Below are 21,137 nucleotides of genomic sequence, written 5' to 3'. Positions count from 1 at the left end.
CGGACCTGCGCGCAGCTGGCGACCCGGCTCCCAGGTCCTGTTCACTGAGAAGGGGGCTTCCAGGCCTCGCAGCCCAGCCTGCTGGCACGCTTGGGCGTGGGGGTGGGTGGGTGTGGACGCGGTGACAGTGGTGGGACCCCTTGGCTAGAGCGGCGTGGCCCCCTGCTCCTGTGGTCCTGAGAGTCTGGCCCGCTGGAGAAAGACGAGGGGCGGGGGGGGCCGGGACGTCAGGAGGGGTCCCTTTTGCAAGACGTGCTCACCCGCGATAGCAGCACTCCCTGGGTGTTGTGTGCACCTTGGGGGAAGGACCTTGCAGACTGAAAGGAACAAATTCCTCCTTGGGAAGCGGACGGCCGGCTTTTCGTAAGTCCAGACGCGCTCTTAGTGCAAAGCAGGACCGAAAACTCAGCCGCCAGCGTGGCAACTTCCTGGCCCAGTGGATGGTTTAGAAAGTTATTGTATTTTGCAAGTAATAAAGGACCCTTTTTACTCTTCAAGGAGAAGAGTCTCACATAACATCTTTAACCATTAAGGGCTCAGGAAAACTAGGGACCTCCCCATTTTACACGTGAAGATCGCCATTCTGCAAATATAGGACTGCCCTAGCCGGTTTGGCTCAGTGGATAGAGCGTGGGGCTATGGACTGAAGGGTCCGGGTTCGATTCTGGTCAAGGGCACTTGCCCGAGTTCCGGGCTCAATCCCCAGTTGGGGGCGTGCAGGAGGCAGTTGATCAATGATTCTCATCACTGATGTTTCTCTCCATCTACCTTCCTTTCTGAAATCAATAAAAATATATTAAAAAAATATAGGACCTCCTCCTATGGGATGAGATTACATTCATTGTTGAACCCACCCTAAGTTAAGTTGAAAATATTGTAAGTTGAAAATACATTTAATACCCTAAACTACCCAACATCATAGCCTAGCCCAGTGGTTCTCAACCTTCCTAATGCCGCGACCCTTTAATACAGTTCCTCATATTGTGGTGACCCCCAATTTCATTGTTACAATTGAACATAATTAAAGCATAGTGATTAATCACAAAAACAATATGTAATTATATATGTGTTTTCTGATGGTCTTAGGCAACCCCTGTGAAAGGGTCGTTCGACCCCCAAAGGGGTCGCGACCCACAGGTTGAGAACTGCTGCTCTAGATAGAACTGAATGTTCTACTATCAACATGTCTCTTTTGTTGTTCACTCAGAAATATTTGCTTGTAAGGGCAGATCCTTACTTTATCTTTAGATGTATTGAGTCCCATTTAACAGGGAGAGCTACCTTTTGAGGTATATTTCCTAATTAGAGGGCTAAGGAATAAGGAGCTTAAAACTACCCCCTATCCTTCATGCCCCCACCCCCACCACCCAATTCTTCATCTTCCTATTTGGTTTAATGAGTTCATTGTTACAGGTACTATGCTCAGCTAAATCTTGGTATACCTTTTTTCCTCCCCTGCAGGCTACTTCTTCATAGACATAAAAACATCAGTATTTGTTTGGAAACGAAGCATCACTTAAAATCCTCTCCAACTCCTAATTCCAAAGAATTGATAACATTCTCTAATCAAGAAGAGAAGTGACCGACAGCGTGTTAAAAGTATTCTGGCACTGGGCCCGTTTTTTCCCTCCCTACATTTGAAGAAACATGGAGAAATGGTACTTGATGACAACTGTGGTCTTAATAGGACTAACAATACGGTGGACAGTATCTCTTAATTCTTATTCAGGTAACACATTTTTACTGTTTAAAAAATTGATAAATATTCCTTTGAAGAGTTTTCGTTTGTTTATTTGATTTTTGGTGATAGTTTATAGTTTCCTGAATGGGATAGAGAAGAATTTCAGGTTTTATTGGTGTGGTCAAGAAAATACATTTAATCATGTAATTCTAATAAAAAGAATTTGTATAAGAGCTAAATAGAGGCATGGACTTTGTGACCTGAGAAAACAAAAATGTATTCTAACTGGGAAGATGACAAAATGAGAAACTTTGATGTACTAGACTTTGAAGAGAGAAATGAACTATTTCTTCAAGGGGGCTTTTATCAATGGAGGTTTTTATTGTTTGTTCATTTGTTTTAGGGTAGAGAAGGCATGTTATTAGATTGAAAGGAAGAGGTCAGTGGAGAAGAAGATTGGGAGTGATGTGAGAGAAAGGGAGGGAGAATTGATGGAGTGTGGACCAGGAGATTGAGATGGGATTAAATTTAACCCTGTGAGTATTTATTTAGCACTTCTCATGTTCCAGGCACTTTGCTAAGTTCTAGAAGTACAGGATGAATATACAATACTCACAGGGCCCACATTTTTGTAGATCAGTGGTCACAACACGACATGATAATTATAATGTAGAAGTCTGTGTGAGGTACAAAGATAACAGAGGTAATGTTCAGGATGCATTAGAGAAGACTTCTTGGAGATGATGATTGAGTTCAGATTTGAAGGATGAGTTGGATTTGGGTACATTTTAGTCATGTAAATAAAGGTGAATTTGAGAGGTGGAATTTGTGTGGGGGCACAAGAACGCATAAATCCATCTTTCAGCTGGTCACAGAGTTAGGCTCCAAACTTCATACTCCAGTGCAGCTTTCTAGTGAACCAGTCTGGGCCAGTTGCAGGACTCCTTTTTTCTTGGCTAGAACCAAAATAGGCAGGTCCTTTTTGTCCTGTTTCTCTCTAAGCCCACACCTAACCTTAGATGGAGAGCAAAGCAAGGGCAAGGGATGAACTAGAAAATAATTATGCCAATTCCCAGAGCAAATTTGATCTAGGTCATCCATTCTAAGCCTTTCTGATATTGAGGCAATTTCCAAGTGGGAGGATTCCAGTGACTTCACATCTTTCACATTTGGTAGCATTAAATTTTTGAATTTCTGCTAGGCTGCAGTGTATTAAATGATATTTATTGTAGTTTTAATTTGAATTTCCTTCATTGCTAAATTTATTTAATTTGAATTTAATTCATTTCTGAAAGATTGAGTATATTTTTGTGTTTATTAGCCTTTTGTGTTTTCTTTTCTGTGATATTTGCTTATGTCATCTGTACATTTCTATTAGATTTTATTCTTGTATATATTCTATATTTTTGTTGTTTTTTTCCTTATGTGTTTTTATATTCTGGAAGCTAACCTTTGTACAAGTTGCAAATATCTTCTAGTTTATGGCTTGTTTTCACACTTTAAGATGTTTTTTGATGAACAGAAGTTTTTTATTTATTTTTTTAGGTTTTCAATGAAATTTCTATTTATTTACTTTTAAATGTTCCAATTACAGTTGACATTCAATATTGTATTAGTTTCAGGTGGACAGTATAGTGGTTAGACATTTACATAACTTACAAAGTGATTTTCCTGATAAGTGTAGTACCCACCTGACATCATACATAGTTGTTACAATATTATTGACTATATTACATTTGCTGTACAGGAGTTTTTGATTTAAGGTAATGAAATTTATCAGTCTTTTTTCTTTATGATTTGTGCTTTTTTTAAAAAATATATTTTTTTATTGATTTCAGAGAGGAAGGGAGAATTAGAGAGAGACTGAGCGATCTGTGCTTTGCTTTTTTTGTAACTTTAAGAAATCCTTCCCTACTCCTAGGAAGATCACAAAGATATATTCCTAAAATTTTCTTCTAAAAGTTTTAAGATTTGCCTGGCCAGTGTGGCTCTGTGGTTGAGCGTCGACCTATGTACCAGGAGGTCACATGCCCGGTTGCAGGCTCCATCCCCAGTGTGGGGCATGCAGGAGGCAGCCGATCAATGATTCTCTCTTATCATTGATGTTTCTCTCGAGCCTCTCCCTTCCTCTCTGAAATCAATAAAAATATATTAAAAAACAAACAAAAAGTTTTAAGATTTATCTTTCTTATCTATCTCCTTAGAATTGAATTTTGTGTATAATGTTTAAAATTTTTTTTCATATGTATAATCAGTTGTTCCAGCTCATGCATTGACTAGCCTATCCTTTCCCACCAATCTACATTACCAGATCTATATTAGTTTTTCATACATGCATGGGGTCTGTTTCTCCATTTTGGTCCATTGGTTGTTTCAATACTGCGGTGTCTTCTTATTGTAATTTTACATTAAGTCTTGATATGTTGTGAGGCCTGTCCTCCCTCCTGGTAGTTCTGTTTTAGGAGGGTCTTAACTGTTCTGGGCTTTGCTCTTTCTTATAATAGGCAGATTTCCTAAAAATGCCCCCCTTCTTCCAAGATATCCTGCCCTAATCCCCAGAACCTGTGGACATGATGAGTTCTCACTTGGGAGTGATTATGTTTTTTACATGACATAGTAGCCTTTATGATAGGGAGACTGCATTGGATTATCTAGCCATGCACAATGTAATCACACGAGCCCTTAAAAGCCAAGAACTTTCTCCAGCTAGTGGCAGAAAGGAACTCTAGAGAGACTGAAAGCATAAGGACTAGACGCTTGCTGGTTTGACAGTGGAGAGGGTCACGTGAAAAGGAATACGAGGGGCCTCCAAGTTGCAGAGAGGAGCCCCCAGCTGGCAGCCAGCGAGGGAACTTCATACCCGTAACTGAAAGGAATTGAATGATGCTGAGAGCCCGAATGAGCTTGGAAGTGGATTCTTTCCCTGCCCTTCAGATAAGAGTCCAGGCTGGTTGATGCATTATTTTGGTCTTGTGAGACCCTGAGCAGAGAACTGAGTTAAGTCCACATAGACATCTGACCTACAGAACTGTGAAATTATAAAAGAATATTGTTTTAAGCTGCTAAGTTTGTATTAATGGTTATACAGCAATAGAAAGCTAATATACACATATATATCTTTTTAAAAATCAGATTGTCAAATGCAGTGAAAAACCCTGTTGGGATTTTGACTGGAATTACATTCTTCAATACTTTTATTTAATGTAGGGGGGATTTGGCAATCATTAGCATAGTGGGGCTTCTAATTCATTAAGATGGTATGTTTCTCCATTTATTTAAGTCTTCTTTAATGCTTTTCAATAATAAAATTTTATAATTTTTTTAATAAGAGTCTTGTACATCCTGGCCCTGGCCGGATAGCTCAGTTTGTTAGAGCCTCGTCCCTGCATGGCAAGGTTATAGGTTCAATCTCTGGTCAGGGCACATATAAGAAGCAACCAGTGAATGCATAAATAAGTGAAACAAAAAATCAATGTGTCTTTCTGTCTTTCTCCCTCACCCTTCTCCTCTCTCTCTAAAAATCAAATAAATAAACAGATAAATAAATAAATGTCTTGCACACCCTTTCTTAGATGTGTTCCTAGGTATCATATATATTTTTTTCCTCACCATTGCAGATACTATCTTTTTTAAAAAAAATATATTTTATTGATTTTTTTACAGAGAGGAAGGGAGAGAGATAGAGAGTTAGAAACATCGATGAGAGAGAAACATCGATCAGCTGCCTCCTGCACATCTCCCACTGGGGATGTGCCCGCAACCTAGGTACATGCCCTTGACCGGAATCAAATCTGGGACCTTTCAGTCCGCAGGCCGACGCTCTATCCACTGAGCCAAACCGGTTTCGGCTACTATCTTTTTAAAAGTTGCTTTTCTAAATGCTTGTTGTTGGAGTATAAAATGTGGTTGAATTCTTATGTTTGGCAGATTTCTAAACTCTTATTATTCTAATAATTTATCTGAAGGATCTTTCTATTTAAAAAAACTCAAATGATCTGGAACTAATGACAGTTTTATTTCTTACTTTCTACTACTTAATATTTTTAATATCTTTTTTTTTTATTGCTAAGGCCTTATTACAGTATTGAATAGTGATTCAGGCATCTTTATCTTGTTCCTAATTTTAATGGGTGCTTTCCATTCATGATTGAGTATGTTTTTGTTCTGTCTGGCATTGAACCAACCTTGCATTCCTAGAATAACCCTATTTGCACATTAGCACCTGTATTCTCTATCTGAAAGAAATCTGAAGATTTTTTTGCCTTTACCAAAAAAGGTATTTACCATACGAATGTAGGTCTTTTATAAAAGGAAAGTGGGGTAACATGAACTTTTGGAAAGTGGGGGATAGATACGCTTCGCTTTAAACCATTTCAGCTTATGAAAGTTTTCATAGGAATGCTCTACCTTTGGATAGTGGGGGAAATTAATATAACATTTTTTTTTAAAGGTATATTGCTAGATTTTAGCATCTATGCTCTTAAATTGTCCCACAAGAAAGTCAATAGAACAAGATTACTTTTGGATTACTATATAAGAAAAGTAGTGTTCTTACACATTAGAATATTTGTAGGTGGTGATTCTCCCCTTTATTATAAAGAATACTAGAGGCCCGGTGCATGAATTCGTGCACGGGTGGGGTCCCTCTGGGTGCCCTGCAGGGATTGGGCTGAAACTCGCAGTCCAACGCCGCCTGCAGCTCCTACCTGCTGTTCCCGCTCATCCCGGTCCCACCGTGCCTGCCGTAGGCTCGCGCCCAATCAGTCCCTTTAGCATTCACATGTGAATAACTTCTGTATCATGGGAGGCTGGGAGAATTAATGAATAAGTATGACATCTGTGATCGTACTAAGATTTTTCCCCCCTTTATTAAATACAATACTTTTGGGGGGGTTATAATTTGTTTTTAACATGCTTATTTTAGTTTGCTTATTGTTTATCTTGTTTTCAGACTGTAATTAGGAAACACAGGAATGGGGAAGCTTAGTATTAGTTTATACTTCTTTTTTGGAAATGTACGTATTGGGTAGGGAAACTCTTATGTATATTGTAATTTAAGTTTTTTAAAAAAATGTATACCCCTTATATATTTACAGTATACCCTTTACATAAGTGCTGCTTATATAATTAGTTTTTATAGACCCAAACATATTGGATAAATATTGCTTGTTGCTTTTATTTATTTTTGCTTGTTGATTTTGAACAAGTCTTGGAGAGGAGACAAATTCTGATTTTAGTATTGTTTGTAGAGTTTTACAGTTCCTCTATACTTTGATCTAAAATGTTACCAATGTCTTTAGAACGAATAGCAGCACTTGAACCAATTTTAATAAATCTTTTTTCCAAAGCTCCATTGACTGTTTAGAAAGAGAAAGTTATAAAGAATCATTTTGTTTGCAAAATATTAATTATTGTTGAAATATGTCTGTGCTCTGTTTAGTTGGTTAGTTTTTCTCAGCTTATCTCTTACTATTTGTAATGTTTCTTTTTACTCACCAGGAACATATAAAAGGGGATTTTATTCTGGAAAATTTTAGCCAAATTTTCTTCTCTTGGAATGTTTAAAATTTCAATGTAAAGGCAAGTAGTATGTATTGTTTTTAAAGAAACTACTTGTGTGTTTTGTTTTAATTCTAAAATTATTTTGAATGATTCAGCAGTTTATAAAATTAATATTTAAGTGGTGCTTAAGCCCATTTTCCTAAGAATGAGACAAAATTGAAGCTTTGTAATATACATTAGTGTGTTTTCTTTATGTAATTCTGAATCTCATGTAAATGAATTTGTGGAATTTATCACAATGGAAGGAATCCTTTTTGCCCTTCCCAAGTGAAGCTCCCATAGGTACAGTTGGGTTGTCCTCCTGGGTTGCTTTAAGGGCACTTTAGCAGTTTTAAAAACTTAAGTACTAATTTCATAGCCAGTGTCAGCTGAATTTATTGAAGTAGGTCAGACTCTGGATAGAAACTTGTTTCTCAACCCTAAAGAGAGTCATTATCCATTCTTCTATTTATTAGAGAATGGTAATAAATTCTTCCACATTGACCACAGTCTAGACTAGAGCAATTTCAGAAAATCTAGAAAGCCTGATTTTTTTCAGGTATAAGAAATTCCTTTAGATTCTCTCTGACTTTTACTATCCCGGTGGACCACAAATAAGCAAATAAAAACAAAACAAACAAAAAAATCAACTCCTTTCCCCTATAGACAATGGCTGTATTTCTGAAAAACAGGAGAACACACTCACTTCTATAAAATACACCAGAAAAATTTAATTCAATGGGGAATTATTTTACCCTTTAAAAAAGTGTATGTTATTCTCCCCCTCAGTTGATTGAGGCAGTTTTTAATGAAAGTATGTACTATCTGCCTACCAGTATATTTCCTTTGAACTTTAGAAAATCATACAAATTAAAATTCTTATTTGGGTAGCAATTAGGAAATAGTATAGTCATATGATACTGAAAATGTAAGTATTGAGAAGGCAATAATTAATGATCAATATGTTTTTAATTTATAAGGGAAGAGTTCATGGAGAATTTGGAACTTAAGATGATTTTTGAAGGTTGGATATAAGTTGATGTATGAGTAGGGGGTAGGCAGCATGAGCAGAGGCTTAGAATTTCAGTGTCAGACAGTAACTTAAAGATGTTTTTGGGCAAGAACCAATATATGAGCAAAGCAGCCTAGGCATGATTAATTGGTCTGCCATCACAAATTGCTTAATGTTGCACATCGAGTAAGTGGAAAATCAGGAACTGAAATCTTTTTTTTTTAATAAATATATTTTTATTGATTTCAGAGAGGAAAGGAGAGGGAGAGAGAGATAGAAACATCAATGATGAGAGAGAATCATTGATTGGCTGCCTTCTGCACGCCCCCTACTGGGGATCGAGCCTGCAACCCAGGCATGTGCCCTTGACCGGAATCGCACCTGGGACCCTTCTGTCCGAAGGCCAATGCTCTATCCACTGAGCCAAACCAGCTAGGGCAGGAACTGAAATCTTATTTTTTTAAAATTAATCCTCACCGGAGGATATTTTTCAATTGATTTTTAGAGAGAGTGGAAGGGAGGGAGAGAGAGAGAAACATTGATGTGATGGGTTGCCTTCCACTTGGGTCCTATCTGCAACTGAGGTTACATGCCCTTGATTGGAGTCGAACCTAGGACCTTTTAGTCTGCAGGCCAATGCTCTATCCACTGAGCCAAACCAGCTAGGGCAGAAACTCAGATCTTTTGAGAATACAAAAATGGACAAGATACAGTACTTTCTGAGAGACAGAGGGGCGTGCGTGCGTGCGTGTGTGTGTGTGTGTACGTACGTACATGTGTCTATGTACTGCGGGTCCTTGTGACAGTCACTCAAAGCATATGCTTTGGAGATGTTAATCTCCTTTTCCCATGATTATCTCATAGTGGAATCTCTCCTTGGGTAGAGATACTAGCATTTAAAGAGTATTGGTATAATATAGCCATTAGATGCAGAAAATTCTACTTAATGTAGTGTTTCAAAGCTGGACAAAATCTGGGTTGGATTTCAGAGAGCAATAATATATCATTCTCCAACAAGGCACACCTTCCCTAGGGATTAATGACTATATTTGATTTTCACTTGCTGATTTAAAAAACCTATGACTAGACTATATCTCTTTGGGCCTTGTCATAATTTTATGGTCAACTGCTAGTTAAATTGTGGGTGTTTACTATTTACTAAGTGGAACTATATGTCATTTTATTTTTATTTTTTTATTGATTTCAGAGAGGAAGGGAGAGAGAGATAGAAACATCAATGATGAGAGAGAATTATTGATTGGCTGCCTCCTGCACACCCCACACTGGGGATCGAGCCTGCAACCCGGGCATATCCAACCATGACCTCCTGGTTCATAGGTCGATGCTAAACCACTGAGCCAAGCTGGCTGGGCTCTTTATGTCATTTTAAATGATTTAAGGTTAATAACCTACTTAGCAGAGTAGGAGCTAAGAGCCTGGATTATGGAGCCAGTCTTCCTGAGTTCAGATCCAGACTCTGCTACTGAATACCTGGGTGACCATTGCTGCTGTTTCATCACCACTGTTTTTCCAGCTGTAAAGTGGGGGTGATAACAATACTTAGTTCACTGTTGTATTGGCATGTAGTAGGCACTATCAACTGTTATTAAAAATCCACTATCACTCTATTTGCAATTTTGAAATTAAAAAACAAGCTATAAAGCACCAGTTTCTATGTAACTCATCTGACAGCAAAGCTTTGACCTAACTAATGTCTTTGTAATCTATGTCTGTTCTTGGTTCTGTACTTACCCTTAAGTTATTTATATTTAGTTTATAAAAACCCTCTTTCAAATACAGATATTTATTATTATTATTATTATTTAATGATACTTATTGGACAATATGTGATAGTCTCATGAAATAAAAATAAACTTGGATATATTATAATTAGTATTATGAGCTAATTAATAACTAATTAACATTAATAGCTAATGTTAACAATATCTATTGAATGTTTACTGTGTGCCAGGTACTATCCCGTGCATTTTCTATCTGTTGTCTTCTTTATTCCAGTGGCCCTCTAGGTAGGCAGTGTTGATCCTGTATGCTGAGGTTAGGGAGGGTAAGGAATTTGCCTGCGGTCCCACAGTGACTCAGTGTGCTAGCAGTGCTAGGATTCAGACCTCATCTGGCTGACTCTTTGGTAACTTGTGTTCTTTTCCTCCACCTACTCTGCCTCTATAATTTAGAAATTTTTCATAAGGAAATAAAAATCTCTGATGTACTAAAGTATATTGTTGTTTTGCTCTTTTCACTTTTCATCTTAGGTGCTGGAAAGCCCCCTATGTTTGGTGATTATGAAGCTCAGAGACACTGGCAAGAAATCACTTTTAATTTACCAATCAAACAATGGTATGGGCAATTTTAACTTTGATTATATTATTTAAAGATATTTAAATTAGATTCTTTGAAGATATTTAAAAGGAAAATCATGCTAATATATATATATATATTTTTTTTTTTTTAGTTTGAGCATCCTCATCTTCCTGTGTACTGATGTCACATATATTACCTTGCTTACTATAGGCCCATTTTGAAATATCATACTCTGTACTCAGTTACCAGAATGAATATGCTACTGAGCTAGAACTTTGATGATAGAGCAGTCTGTGTCTTAGAAGCTCCTCTAAACATAAACTGTGTTAGTTTGTGGGCTAAAAATATTTCCTCTGGAGGAGGTCTTGCCAAGTTTTTGTTAGGAACATATAAGAAAGAGAATAATTATCTCAAGAAGCAGGTCTTTGCAGGGCTGTTGAAGTGGCTCAGTGATAGGACTCGGGCATTTTCTTTTTTACCCTGTTCTTTTTTCTTGGCACGTTGACTTTTCACACCCTGGTCAGTAGATGACAGTCAGGGCATTGTTACTTTATAGCAATACCTCCTTTTTACCTCTCTTTTTGTTGAGGAGCAAAATCTTTCCCACCCTTAAAGCAATCATTAGTAAAAAGAAACACCCGGCTCTGAGCAGGCATGCTTTACCTGGCTGTGGTCGGCAAACTCATTAGTCAACAGAGCCAAATATCAACAGTACAACGATTGAAATTTCTTTTGAGAGCCAAATTTTTTAAACTTGAACTATATAGGTAGGTACATTGTTATTAACTTAATTAGGGTACTCCTAAGGCTTAGGAAGAGCCACACTCAAGGGGCCAAAGAGCCGCATGTGGCTCGCGAGCCACAGTTTGCCGACCACTGGACTAGGGGAAGAGTCCACCTAGCCTGAGCACGTTGTTGGAAAAATTTTTTAAATTTATTCATTTTATTGATGAGAGAGAGAGAGAGAGAGAGAAAGAGAGGGAGAAGAGAGGGGAGAGGGAGAGGGGGAGAGAAACATCAATGTTGGAGAGAAACACTGATCAGCTGCCTCCCACGCAGGCCCCAACCAGTGATCCAAACCCTCAACCTGGACATGTGCCCTTATGGGGAATTCCTTCTGTTTTACTGGACAATACTCCACTGAGCCACACTGGCCAGGGTACTTAAAACACTTTTAAGTTTCTTTTCCATGAATTTCTCTTTTCTTATTTATGCATTTCCATAAGACTAGGGAACACCATTGTTAATGCTCTCTTTCTTTCTTTCTAGTCCAACCAGTTAGAGTATATCTGTTAATCATTTTTACTATTAATCATATACACTGAGTGGCCAGATTATTATGACCGGCCAGATTATTATGACCACCCCGTCAGTACTTCATTGACACTTCCAAAAATACTGAATATTGAAAACTTCCTAAGCAAATACTCTCAAGGTTTTATAATAATAATAATTATTATTATTATTTGCATAACTAATTCACTTCATTGTACTGATGGGGTGGTCATAATAATCTGGCCACTCAGTGTATACTATTAGTATATATCTTTGTATGCTTATAGCACCTCTTTTACCTATCTCCAGTGGATCTCAAGGTTTAAGTAAATGAAAAATAGCTTTTGACTTCTAAGAAGCTGAAAGCCAAATCAAACTGTGGTTGTCAAAATGTGACTCTCAAATTCTTGTTGGTTTTCCATTGCTCTGTCCATCTAATAGTTTTTTTAAGTAAATAAATATATTGATTGATTGATTTCAGAGAGTAAGGGAGAGGAAGAGAGAGATTCAGTGATGAGAGAGAATCGTAGATTGGCTGCCACCTGCACACCCCCCACTGGGGATTGAGCCCGAAACCCGGGCATGTGCTCTGACCAGGAATCGTACTGTGACCTCCTGGTGCATAGGCTGATGCTCAACCACTGAGCCACATCAGCCGGGCCATCCAATAGTTTTGAGGCTAATAATCAATTAGAACTATTTTGCACTCACTTTGTGTCAGGTAGTGACCTAACAGCTTTACATGTTTAACTCAGTCCTTTATGAGGTAGATATAATAAAACTTTGTTAATATGCCCTGTAGTGACATGAATTTGGAAATAGCACAGTTGTGTTATTTTGCCTGTCTTCAGTTAACCCTGTTTAGAGAAGTAGGTCCTCTGGTCCCCACTGTTGGCTGGCCTAGTGTCCCAGATTCAAGCTGTCAACAGTGGTTCCAGCTAACATGGAAATTCTTGGATTCACTGCCTTTTGGCTTCAGGTCCCAGCCCAGATCCAGGATCCAGGATTATTCACGGGGATGTTGCTTCTGGAGTGGACACCCACCCCCAGCCAGTACCACACGATAGTACTTTACCCACACCTCTTGGCTGTCTGGCACACTTCGATTATTTTATTATCCCAGGTCACTCCATTCAAACCTACATTTTATGTGACTGACATTAAGAGAATGAACATTAACAGGCTTGGGATCATAATGAATGCTAACTTAAATTTGTTTAAAATCCCAAAGTAAGAGATTGTGATGCTGAGTAATTGTTACCCATTTGAACATTAACAGGCTTATGAATGATGGTTATTTATATAGTTTGGTACATAATTGTAAATTCTTATGATTGATAAAATAAGTTGGATAGAAGAAGCTGCCTCGTTATAAAGGATATAACAGAAACCTGTTTTATGTAAATTTCATTTTCATTTCTTGAGTCATAGTAATTGTATATAGTTTCTTCCCATTCTGGTCAATTGAAGGAGCCTATTGGTTTATGAATGTTAGATCTAGTTTTCTTCCTTAATTTATAGAATCTTGTAACACATAGGCTCCAGTTACATCTTGATTTGTTTTCAAAGTTTTCTATCTGTTTCACGAAGTATTTCTCTTCCCATAAACCACATCTGTATGTGTTCTTTGATATTGATTTATTACTTTTTAACATTGTGACTTTATATTGTTTCTTTAATTTGTTAGACTCTAAGAAGCAATTTGTCTTTTTTTTGTTGCATATTTTCTTTTATACAAGTGTTAGTCATCGATTAAGTCTACTAATAGTGAGTGATACTAAGTTTTGGTTTGTCTAGAACAGTCTTGGTTTGTATCTGTTGTTCTTGCTTAATATGAATAGCTTATTCTTTCACTTTCAAGAGTGTGTTGGTTTAGACAATAAATTATTTAGTCACGCTACTCAATAACTTTTAATTGTAAGTTCACAAAAATTTTTAGAAGGGTAAAAGACAAGAAAGTTTAGATAAAAATGTTTTAACTTATCTGACATATCTTTTCATTTTAATTAAATTAAATGAGACAAGATGTTAAATATAATCTATGTTCTGAATATTGATTAATTGAATGATGCTTTTTCTTTTTTTTAGGTATTTTAACAGCAGTGATAACAATTTACTATATTGGGGATTGGATTATCCACCTCTTACAGCTTATCATAGTCTTTTATGTGCATATGTGTAAGTCTTTCTTCCTTAATGTAACTAAATATTTATGTCCTTAGCAGATTTAGTAGAAACAGTAGGATCTGGCTTTGTTGAATAGAGGAGAGATTGTAGCTACTATTGTATTATGTTTGTAAAGAAAGCACTATACCTTTCTTTACAGTCGGGATGTAAGAAAGCTAACTATGACTTTGAACATTTTTATAATTCCTTTGGAGGACAGGCCTGAAAGAAAGGTGAAAATTAGCTTTGTTTTGAAGTGGAGTTGTTACCAATTATGCATGGACAACTGAGAAATATGTTTAATATGGTGAGTTGTGCATAGGAAAGCTTTTTTTCTGGAATGGCCTGAAGTATATGAAAAATATGGTATTCTGACTAATCTGTCAAGTTAGAAACTAGAATTACTGTAGTGTTTCACTTGTGATTTAAGATCAGGATTGGAATTCCTTCTTTTACAGAAATGGAGTGGTTTGTTGAAGATTAGGAACTTCTGTTTGGTGGAGACCCAGTTCTACTCTGTAGTGCTATTCCATTTCACACTTGAAGTGTGTCAGCAGAAATTTGAGGAATTTCACAGTATCTTCCAAATTTCAAATTATTTGTTTTACTGTTTCCTATTTTGTAAAAATTAGTTTCCTGGATTAAAAACGAGTTCCAAAACTGGAGTGGTTTGTTGAAGATTAGGAACTTCTGTTTGGTGGAGACCCAGTTCTACTCTGTAGTGCTATTCCATTTCACACTTGAAGTGTGTCAGCAGAAATTTGAGGAATTTCACAGTATCTTCCAAATTTCAAATTATTTGTTTTACTGTTTCCTATTTTGTAAAAATTAGTTTCCTGGATTAAAAACGAGTTCCATTATTATTACATGATAATCAGTTATATTTTGCAGTGTTCAGTGTAATGTAATATAATTGAAACTTAATTTATCTTTAACCATTATGTTTAGTTTTATGCAATGATTTGTGATTAATAGATATTTATTATAGCTGATTGTTATGATAACTGAAAAGATTATAAATTATAAAACACTAGAGGCCCAGTGCACGAAATTCATGCACTCGAGGTTGGGGGAAGTCCCTCAGCCCAGCCTGTGCCCTCTCACAGTCTGGGAGCCCTCAGGGGATGTCCGACTGATGGGGGATGCCATCAGTCGGACATCCTTAGTGCTGTCATGGAGGCAGGAGAGGCTCCCGCCACCGTTGCTGTGCTCGCCAGATGTGAGCCCGGCTTCTGGTTGAGCAGTGATCCCCCTGTGGGAGCGCAGTGACCACCAGGGGGCAGCTCCTGCATTGAGCGTCTGCCCCTTGGTGGTCAGTGCGTGTCATAGCGACCAGTCATTCCACCATTCTGTCAGTTTGCATATTAGCCTTTTATTATATAGGATGATCCTCTGGTCAATACTAGCATATTGTTCTTTATAAAATATTAGAGACTTGGTGCACAAAATTTGTGCAGGGGAGGGGGAAAGGGAGAGGTCCCTCAGCCCGGCCTGCACCCTCTCACAATCCGGGACCCCTCGGGGGACATCCCTCTCGCAATCTGGGACCTCTGGCTCCTAACTGCTTGCCTGCCTGCCTGCCTGATCGCCCCTAACCACTCTGCCTGCCTGCATGATTGTCCCTAACTGCTCGCCTGCCTGCCTGATCACCCCTAACCGCTCGCCTGCCTGTCTGATTGCCTCTAACCGCTTGCCTGCCTGCCTGATCGTCCCTAACTGCTCGCCTGACTTCCTGATCACCCCTAACCACTCGCCTGCCTGCCTGACCACCCCTAACTACTCTCCTGCCTGCCTTTTCACCCCTAACCACTCCCCTGCCTGCGTGATCACCCCTAACCACTCACATGCCTGCCTGATCACCCCTAACTGCTTGCCTGCTGGCCTGATCACCCCTAACCACCTCTGCCTTGGCCCCCACTGCCGCGGCTTTGTCTGGAATGATGTCCGGAATGAGTCCAGAAGGTCGTTCGCCTGTCCAGTCTAATCAGCATATTATACTTTTATTATTATAGATGTGCTTAATAAGTGAAATGTCACACATCAGATTGTTTTTACACTGGAAGAATTGCCAAGGTAGGGTTCTTACCCATGTTACAAGGTTTCATTGGGAGATAAGCAAGGCAGACTCTGTTTTTTAGCTTAAGTCCATTTCACATGATTAAATAAAAAGACTCACGTATCAGCCTTGACTTGATCGCTTTATAAGAGCAGTGGCCACTTCTCAAAATAGATTCATATGTCCTCAGATATCCTTATTGCTAAAAATGATGGGGAATGAAGTGCATATATATATGCTTTGATTTGCAGGGCAAAGGTTATAAATCCAGACTGGATTGCTCTCCATACCTCACGTGGATATGAGAGTGAGGCACACAAGCTCTTCATGCGTGCAACAGGTAAAAAAACAATAGGTTTGAGTGCAAAATTTGACTTTCAAACATTTTTTGAACTGGTCAAAGGTTCTGTTATTATTCCTACTTACTTTTAAAATTGTACAACTATACATATGCATATATATGTAGATTTCAAAATATATTTGTGAGCTAAAAGAGAAAAGAGTAGAAAGGAATAATTCTGGGAGCTTTACATTGATTATTCTACTTAATAATTTGAATACCCAATGAGGTAAATACTATTATTATACTTATTTTAAGGTGAAGAAACTGAGGCACAGGTAAGTGAGATTAATAGCTCACTTTAGGTCTGATAACTATAAATTGAAGTTTTAGTTGTTTAGGTTGTTGCGTTAATACCCTAATTCCAAATCCCTTTAGACTTTTTTTTAAAGTAAACTTTACAGTCATATCTCATTCATTGTGTTGCTGTCCATTGTTGCTAAATTAATCCACTCAACAAATGTTTGTTGAGCATTTATTGTGTGCTGTTCTAAAAGCTTTACACGATTTATACTTTAACTAGAGGCCCAGTGCATGAAACTCGTGCACTCGCTGCGTCCTCTCGCAGTCCAGGAGCCCTCGGGGGATGTCTGACTGACGGTTTAGGCCTTCTCCCTGGACATCCTTAGTGCTGCTGTGGAGGTGGGAGAGGTTCCTGCCATTGCTGCTGCACTCACCAACCATGAGCCCGGCTTCTCGCTAAGCAGCGCTCCCCCTGTGGGAGCGCAGTGACCACCAGGGGGCAGCTCCTGCGTTGAGCGGGATTGAGCCAAAACCGGCTCTCCGATGTCCCCTGAGGGGTCCCGGATTGCGAGATGGCGCAGGCCAGGCTGATGGACCCCACCAGTGCACAATCAAGGCCAGGGAGGGACGTGGGAGGTTGGCCAGTCAGGGAGGGACCGCGGGAGGGCTCCAGGGCGTATCCGGCCCATTGCTCAGTTCTGATCATCCGGACCCCAGTGGCAAGCTAACCTACTAGTTGGAGTGTCTGCCGCCTGGTGGTCAGTGCACGTCATAGCGAGCGGTTGAGCGGCCTTAGCATATCATTAGCATATTATGCTTTGATTGGTTGAATGGACGACTGGACGACCAGACCCTTAGCATATTAGGCTTTTATTATATAGGATGCTAGCCTGGACCTTTTCCTCAATTAGTCTAAATTTGGTAGAGTTCTCTTTACTGTTCATCCAGGCATGGAATCTCAGGCCCAAGAGATATCTGTTTTGCCTATCTTTTCCTTTCCCACACCATTCCCCTTTCTCCACAATGCTTTAGTCCCCTCTGAACTACATATTCACCACATGACTATTTAGCATCTGAACCAATACCTATGCCTGCAGGGAACTCACTCTCTTTAGAGACTATTTTGATTTCAGAGAGCCCCAATCATTGAAAATGCCCTTCTTCTATTGAACTTCTATTGAACTTCCACTAGGTATTTTAGGTTCCATTTCCTTGGGCTACATCAAGCATGTCAAACTCATGGCCCATGGGCCACATGCCTTGTTTATTTAGCCTATGTTAGCCTTTAAGTTTGATATGCTTGGGCTACATAGAACAAGACTGGTCCTTTATATACTTAATACCCTAAAGACATTTGAAGTCACCTTTTCCCTGAGGAGGTTCGACATCCTTAGATCCTTTAGTTTTTTCTTAGATGACCCGTTTGCTGAATGCGATTACGGTCTTGAGGCCTCTGGTTGTGCTACTTGGAATATGTTTCAGTCTGTCAGTGTCATCTTAAATGTGGCATCTGGAGCAGAAAATAGATTACACACATCTAACACTGACAGTTTTCTGTCATTTACCTTATTCTGGACATTGTATTTAGTGTAGTGCAAGAAAAAATAGGCTTTTTGGATGGCTTTGTTGTACTGTTGAAGAACTTAATGTACAGTATTTGTTTTTCTTTGTTCTAAAAGGATTGGATATTCAGAATTATGAGTTGCTTTATGTTAAAAACTTTTTTTAGTTTCCTTTTCACCTGGGGCTCTCAAGTTCTTTATATGCATGAATTAGTAAAGGTTTATGTATTTTTCTTTTTAATTAATCCTCATCTGAGGATATTTTTCCATTGATTTTTAGAGAGAGTGGAAGGGAAAGGAAGAGACAGAGAGAAACATCAATGTGACAGAGACACATCGATTGGTTGCCTCCTGCATGCACCCTGACCAGGGCCAGGAAACCTGCAACCAAGGTATGTGCCCCTGAGTGGAATCGAACTGGGGACCCTTCAGTCCACAGGCCGACGCTCTATCCACTGAACAAAACCGTCTACTTTAGGGCTAAACTTAATGTATTTTTAATTAATATTCTAAAAAGATTCTCCTATGCATTGATTGCCACATTTGAGGTATTCTTCACAGGAGAAAATTTGGAGTATACAGATAGTAAAACAAAACAAAACAAAACAAAACAAAAAAAACAAGGTTGTCCTCCCTCAGCCTTACTCCAGGGGCCTTTGCTGTAAGGTGCCCTGGCATTGCCTGGGGGCACACGAAAAAGCGCACATCCCTCCCCAGGAAGGCTCCGTTCTCCTGTGGGGCCTACCGATTGCGCTGACAGCACTAAAAAAACAAAACAAAACAAAAAAAACACACAAAAAAAACCAAGGTTGTCTCTGCTTGCTTTGAGTATTTATACTTTTATTGATTTCAGAGAGGAAGGGGGAGGGAGAGATAGAAACATCAATGATGAGAGGGAGACATTGATTGGCTGCCTCCTGCATGCCCCCTACTGGGGATCTAGCCCGAAACCCAGGCAGGTGCCCTAGAGGGGAATTAAACCCGGGACCCTTCAGTCTGCAGGCTGACACTCTATCCACTGAGCCAAACTGGCTAGGGCAGTGGTCGGCAAACTGCGGCTCGGCAAACTGAATACTGACTTCTGCGCATGGGCCACGAAGCTTCAATCGCACTGTATGTGCGCGCCCACATGTGGTATTTTGTGGAAGAGCCACACTCAAGGGGCCAAAGAGCCGCATGTGGCTCACGAGCCGCGGTTTGCCAACCACGGGGCTAGGGCATTGAGTATTCTTAATTTTTAAGTTCAAGTCAGAGCCAAGAGAGAATTAATTTTGGATACACCTAATTGATTCAATGTGTGAATATTTTAGAGAAAATTAAAAGAGTGTAGTACCGTATTAATTGAAATTTGGCAGAGGCCCTGGTCAGTGTGGCTCAGTTGATTGGAGTGTTGTCTCATACACCAAAAGGTTAAGAGGTTATATTCTCTTAACATACCTTGGTTCGATTCCTGGTCAGGGCACATACCTAAGTTGTGGGTTCAGTCCCAGTTGGGGCATAGGAGAGGTAGCCGATTGATGTTTCTCTCTTCTCAGGTGAGGAATTTAAAAAAAAATGGCAAAGGTAAAGGGAATGGAAAGGGCTCACATGTGAGGGACTTGTCCAGAGTGGGTAGGAACTGTGGGTTAATAGAATTCACACTCAAGGATGGAGGGAGGGAGACGATAAATACATCATTATAGCTCCTGATGGTCTCACAATTAAAATAATTTGCTTGTGTCTCTTTTTTTAGTGTTAATTGCTGATTTGCTGATTTACATACCTGCAGTGGTTTTGTACTGTTGTTGTTTAAAAGAAATGTCAACTAAGAAAAAGGTAAGTTTTAAAGCAACCTGACATCTCATCTCTGAAATATTTTATTAGCTTAACTATTGAGTATGAAGCTTAAGGAAGCCATGCTTTTGGGAATAGATACTAATAGGGAATAGTATATATCTGTCAATTAATTTTCACTTAGAAAACATCAATTTACCTTAATTATTTTAATGCCCAACTGTAGTAATAAGATGCATTGAATTTTAGAAGTTATATACTACTGAATCATGCAGCATGTTGAATTTATTGCTTAGCTGGTAAATCTGAATTTCTATCATTTACCTTATTCTGGACACTGTATTTAGTGTAGTGCAAGAAAAAAAAATAGGCTTTTTGATGGCTCTATTGTACTGTTGAAGAACTTAATATACAGTATTTATTTTTCTTTGTTTTAAAAGGGTTGGATATTCAGAATTATGAGTTGCTTTTATGTTAAAAACTTGTGAGGATGACTAAACTGAAAGGCATTTTGAAAAGTTGCTATGTAGTCTCACAATCTGTCAACAAATACTCTTTTTGGTGATTTTATATAGATTAATCATTAGATTAACTTCTCTGACCTGTGTATCTAAACGTGCTTTCTCTGACTAACACCTTTTAGTGATTTCCTTTTTACTGAGGCATCCTATCCATGAAGTATCACCTCCATGAAAACTTAGTGTTTAAAGAGTTGTTTTATAAAAATGCAATTTTTTGATAACAGGAAGGTAAGAGGGGGAACATTTGCTACTGTGTTAAGTGAAACTACACTTTTACCCTGTTTGATTTCAAGTAACAGATTACTCTCTTAATTCACAATATCTGTCTTTACAGGTTGCTAATGCATTATGCATATTGCTGTATCCAGGCCTTATTCTTATTGACTATGGACATTTTCAGTATCCTTTACTAATTTAGAAATGAAGTTAGATGCATGCCTATTAGGAAATCTAGGCTCAATGTGTATAATGTTATCATTCAGTAATATCTTATTTGCTAGGGTACTTGCTTATATAAACTACTAGAGGCCCAGTGCACGAACATGCATGGGTGGGGTCCGGCTGGCCCACCCCAATGGGGGCCGATCGGGGCCAGGCTGGTGGGGGGGGAGTGGATGCGGGAGGTTGGCCGGCAGGGGTGGGGGTCGG

General features: G+C 38.9%; 1 protein-coding gene across 2 annotated transcripts in view; it reads left to right on the top strand.

The window, feature by feature from the left end:
• The first annotated feature begins 1,466 nt into the window (after positions 1-1,466).
• Positions 1,467-21,137, top strand: part of ALG6 (ALG6, alpha-1,3-glucosyltransferase) — a 40,906-nt gene continuing 21,235 nt past the window's right edge. Inside the window, exons 1-6 of one of the 2 annotated variants that reach the window (XM_005878057.2) lie at positions 1,467-1,729; positions 10,505-10,589; positions 13,917-14,006; positions 16,302-16,390; positions 19,928-20,010; positions 20,824-20,888. In XM_005878057.2, coding sequence (XP_005878119.1) covers positions 1,648-1,729; positions 10,505-10,589; positions 13,917-14,006; positions 16,302-16,390; positions 19,928-20,010; positions 20,824-20,888 — 494 coding nt within the window. In that variant the 5' untranslated portion in view covers positions 1,467-1,647. Of the gene's footprint in view, positions 1,730-10,306; positions 10,381-10,504; positions 10,590-13,916; positions 14,007-16,301; positions 16,391-19,927; positions 20,011-20,823; positions 20,889-21,137 lie in introns of those variants that run through there. The other variant, XM_014549266.1, reaches the window with a different exon arrangement.

Source organism: Myotis brandtii, unplaced genomic scaffold, assembly GCF_000412655.1.
Source record: "Myotis brandtii unplaced genomic scaffold, ASM41265v1 scaffold540, whole genome shotgun sequence".
In the NCBI taxonomy this organism is placed as follows: Eukaryota; Metazoa; Chordata; class Mammalia; order Chiroptera; family Vespertilionidae; genus Myotis; species Myotis brandtii.
The sequence above is the reverse complement of the archived record's forward strand: the minus strand, read 5'-3'. Positions and strand labels throughout refer to the sequence as shown.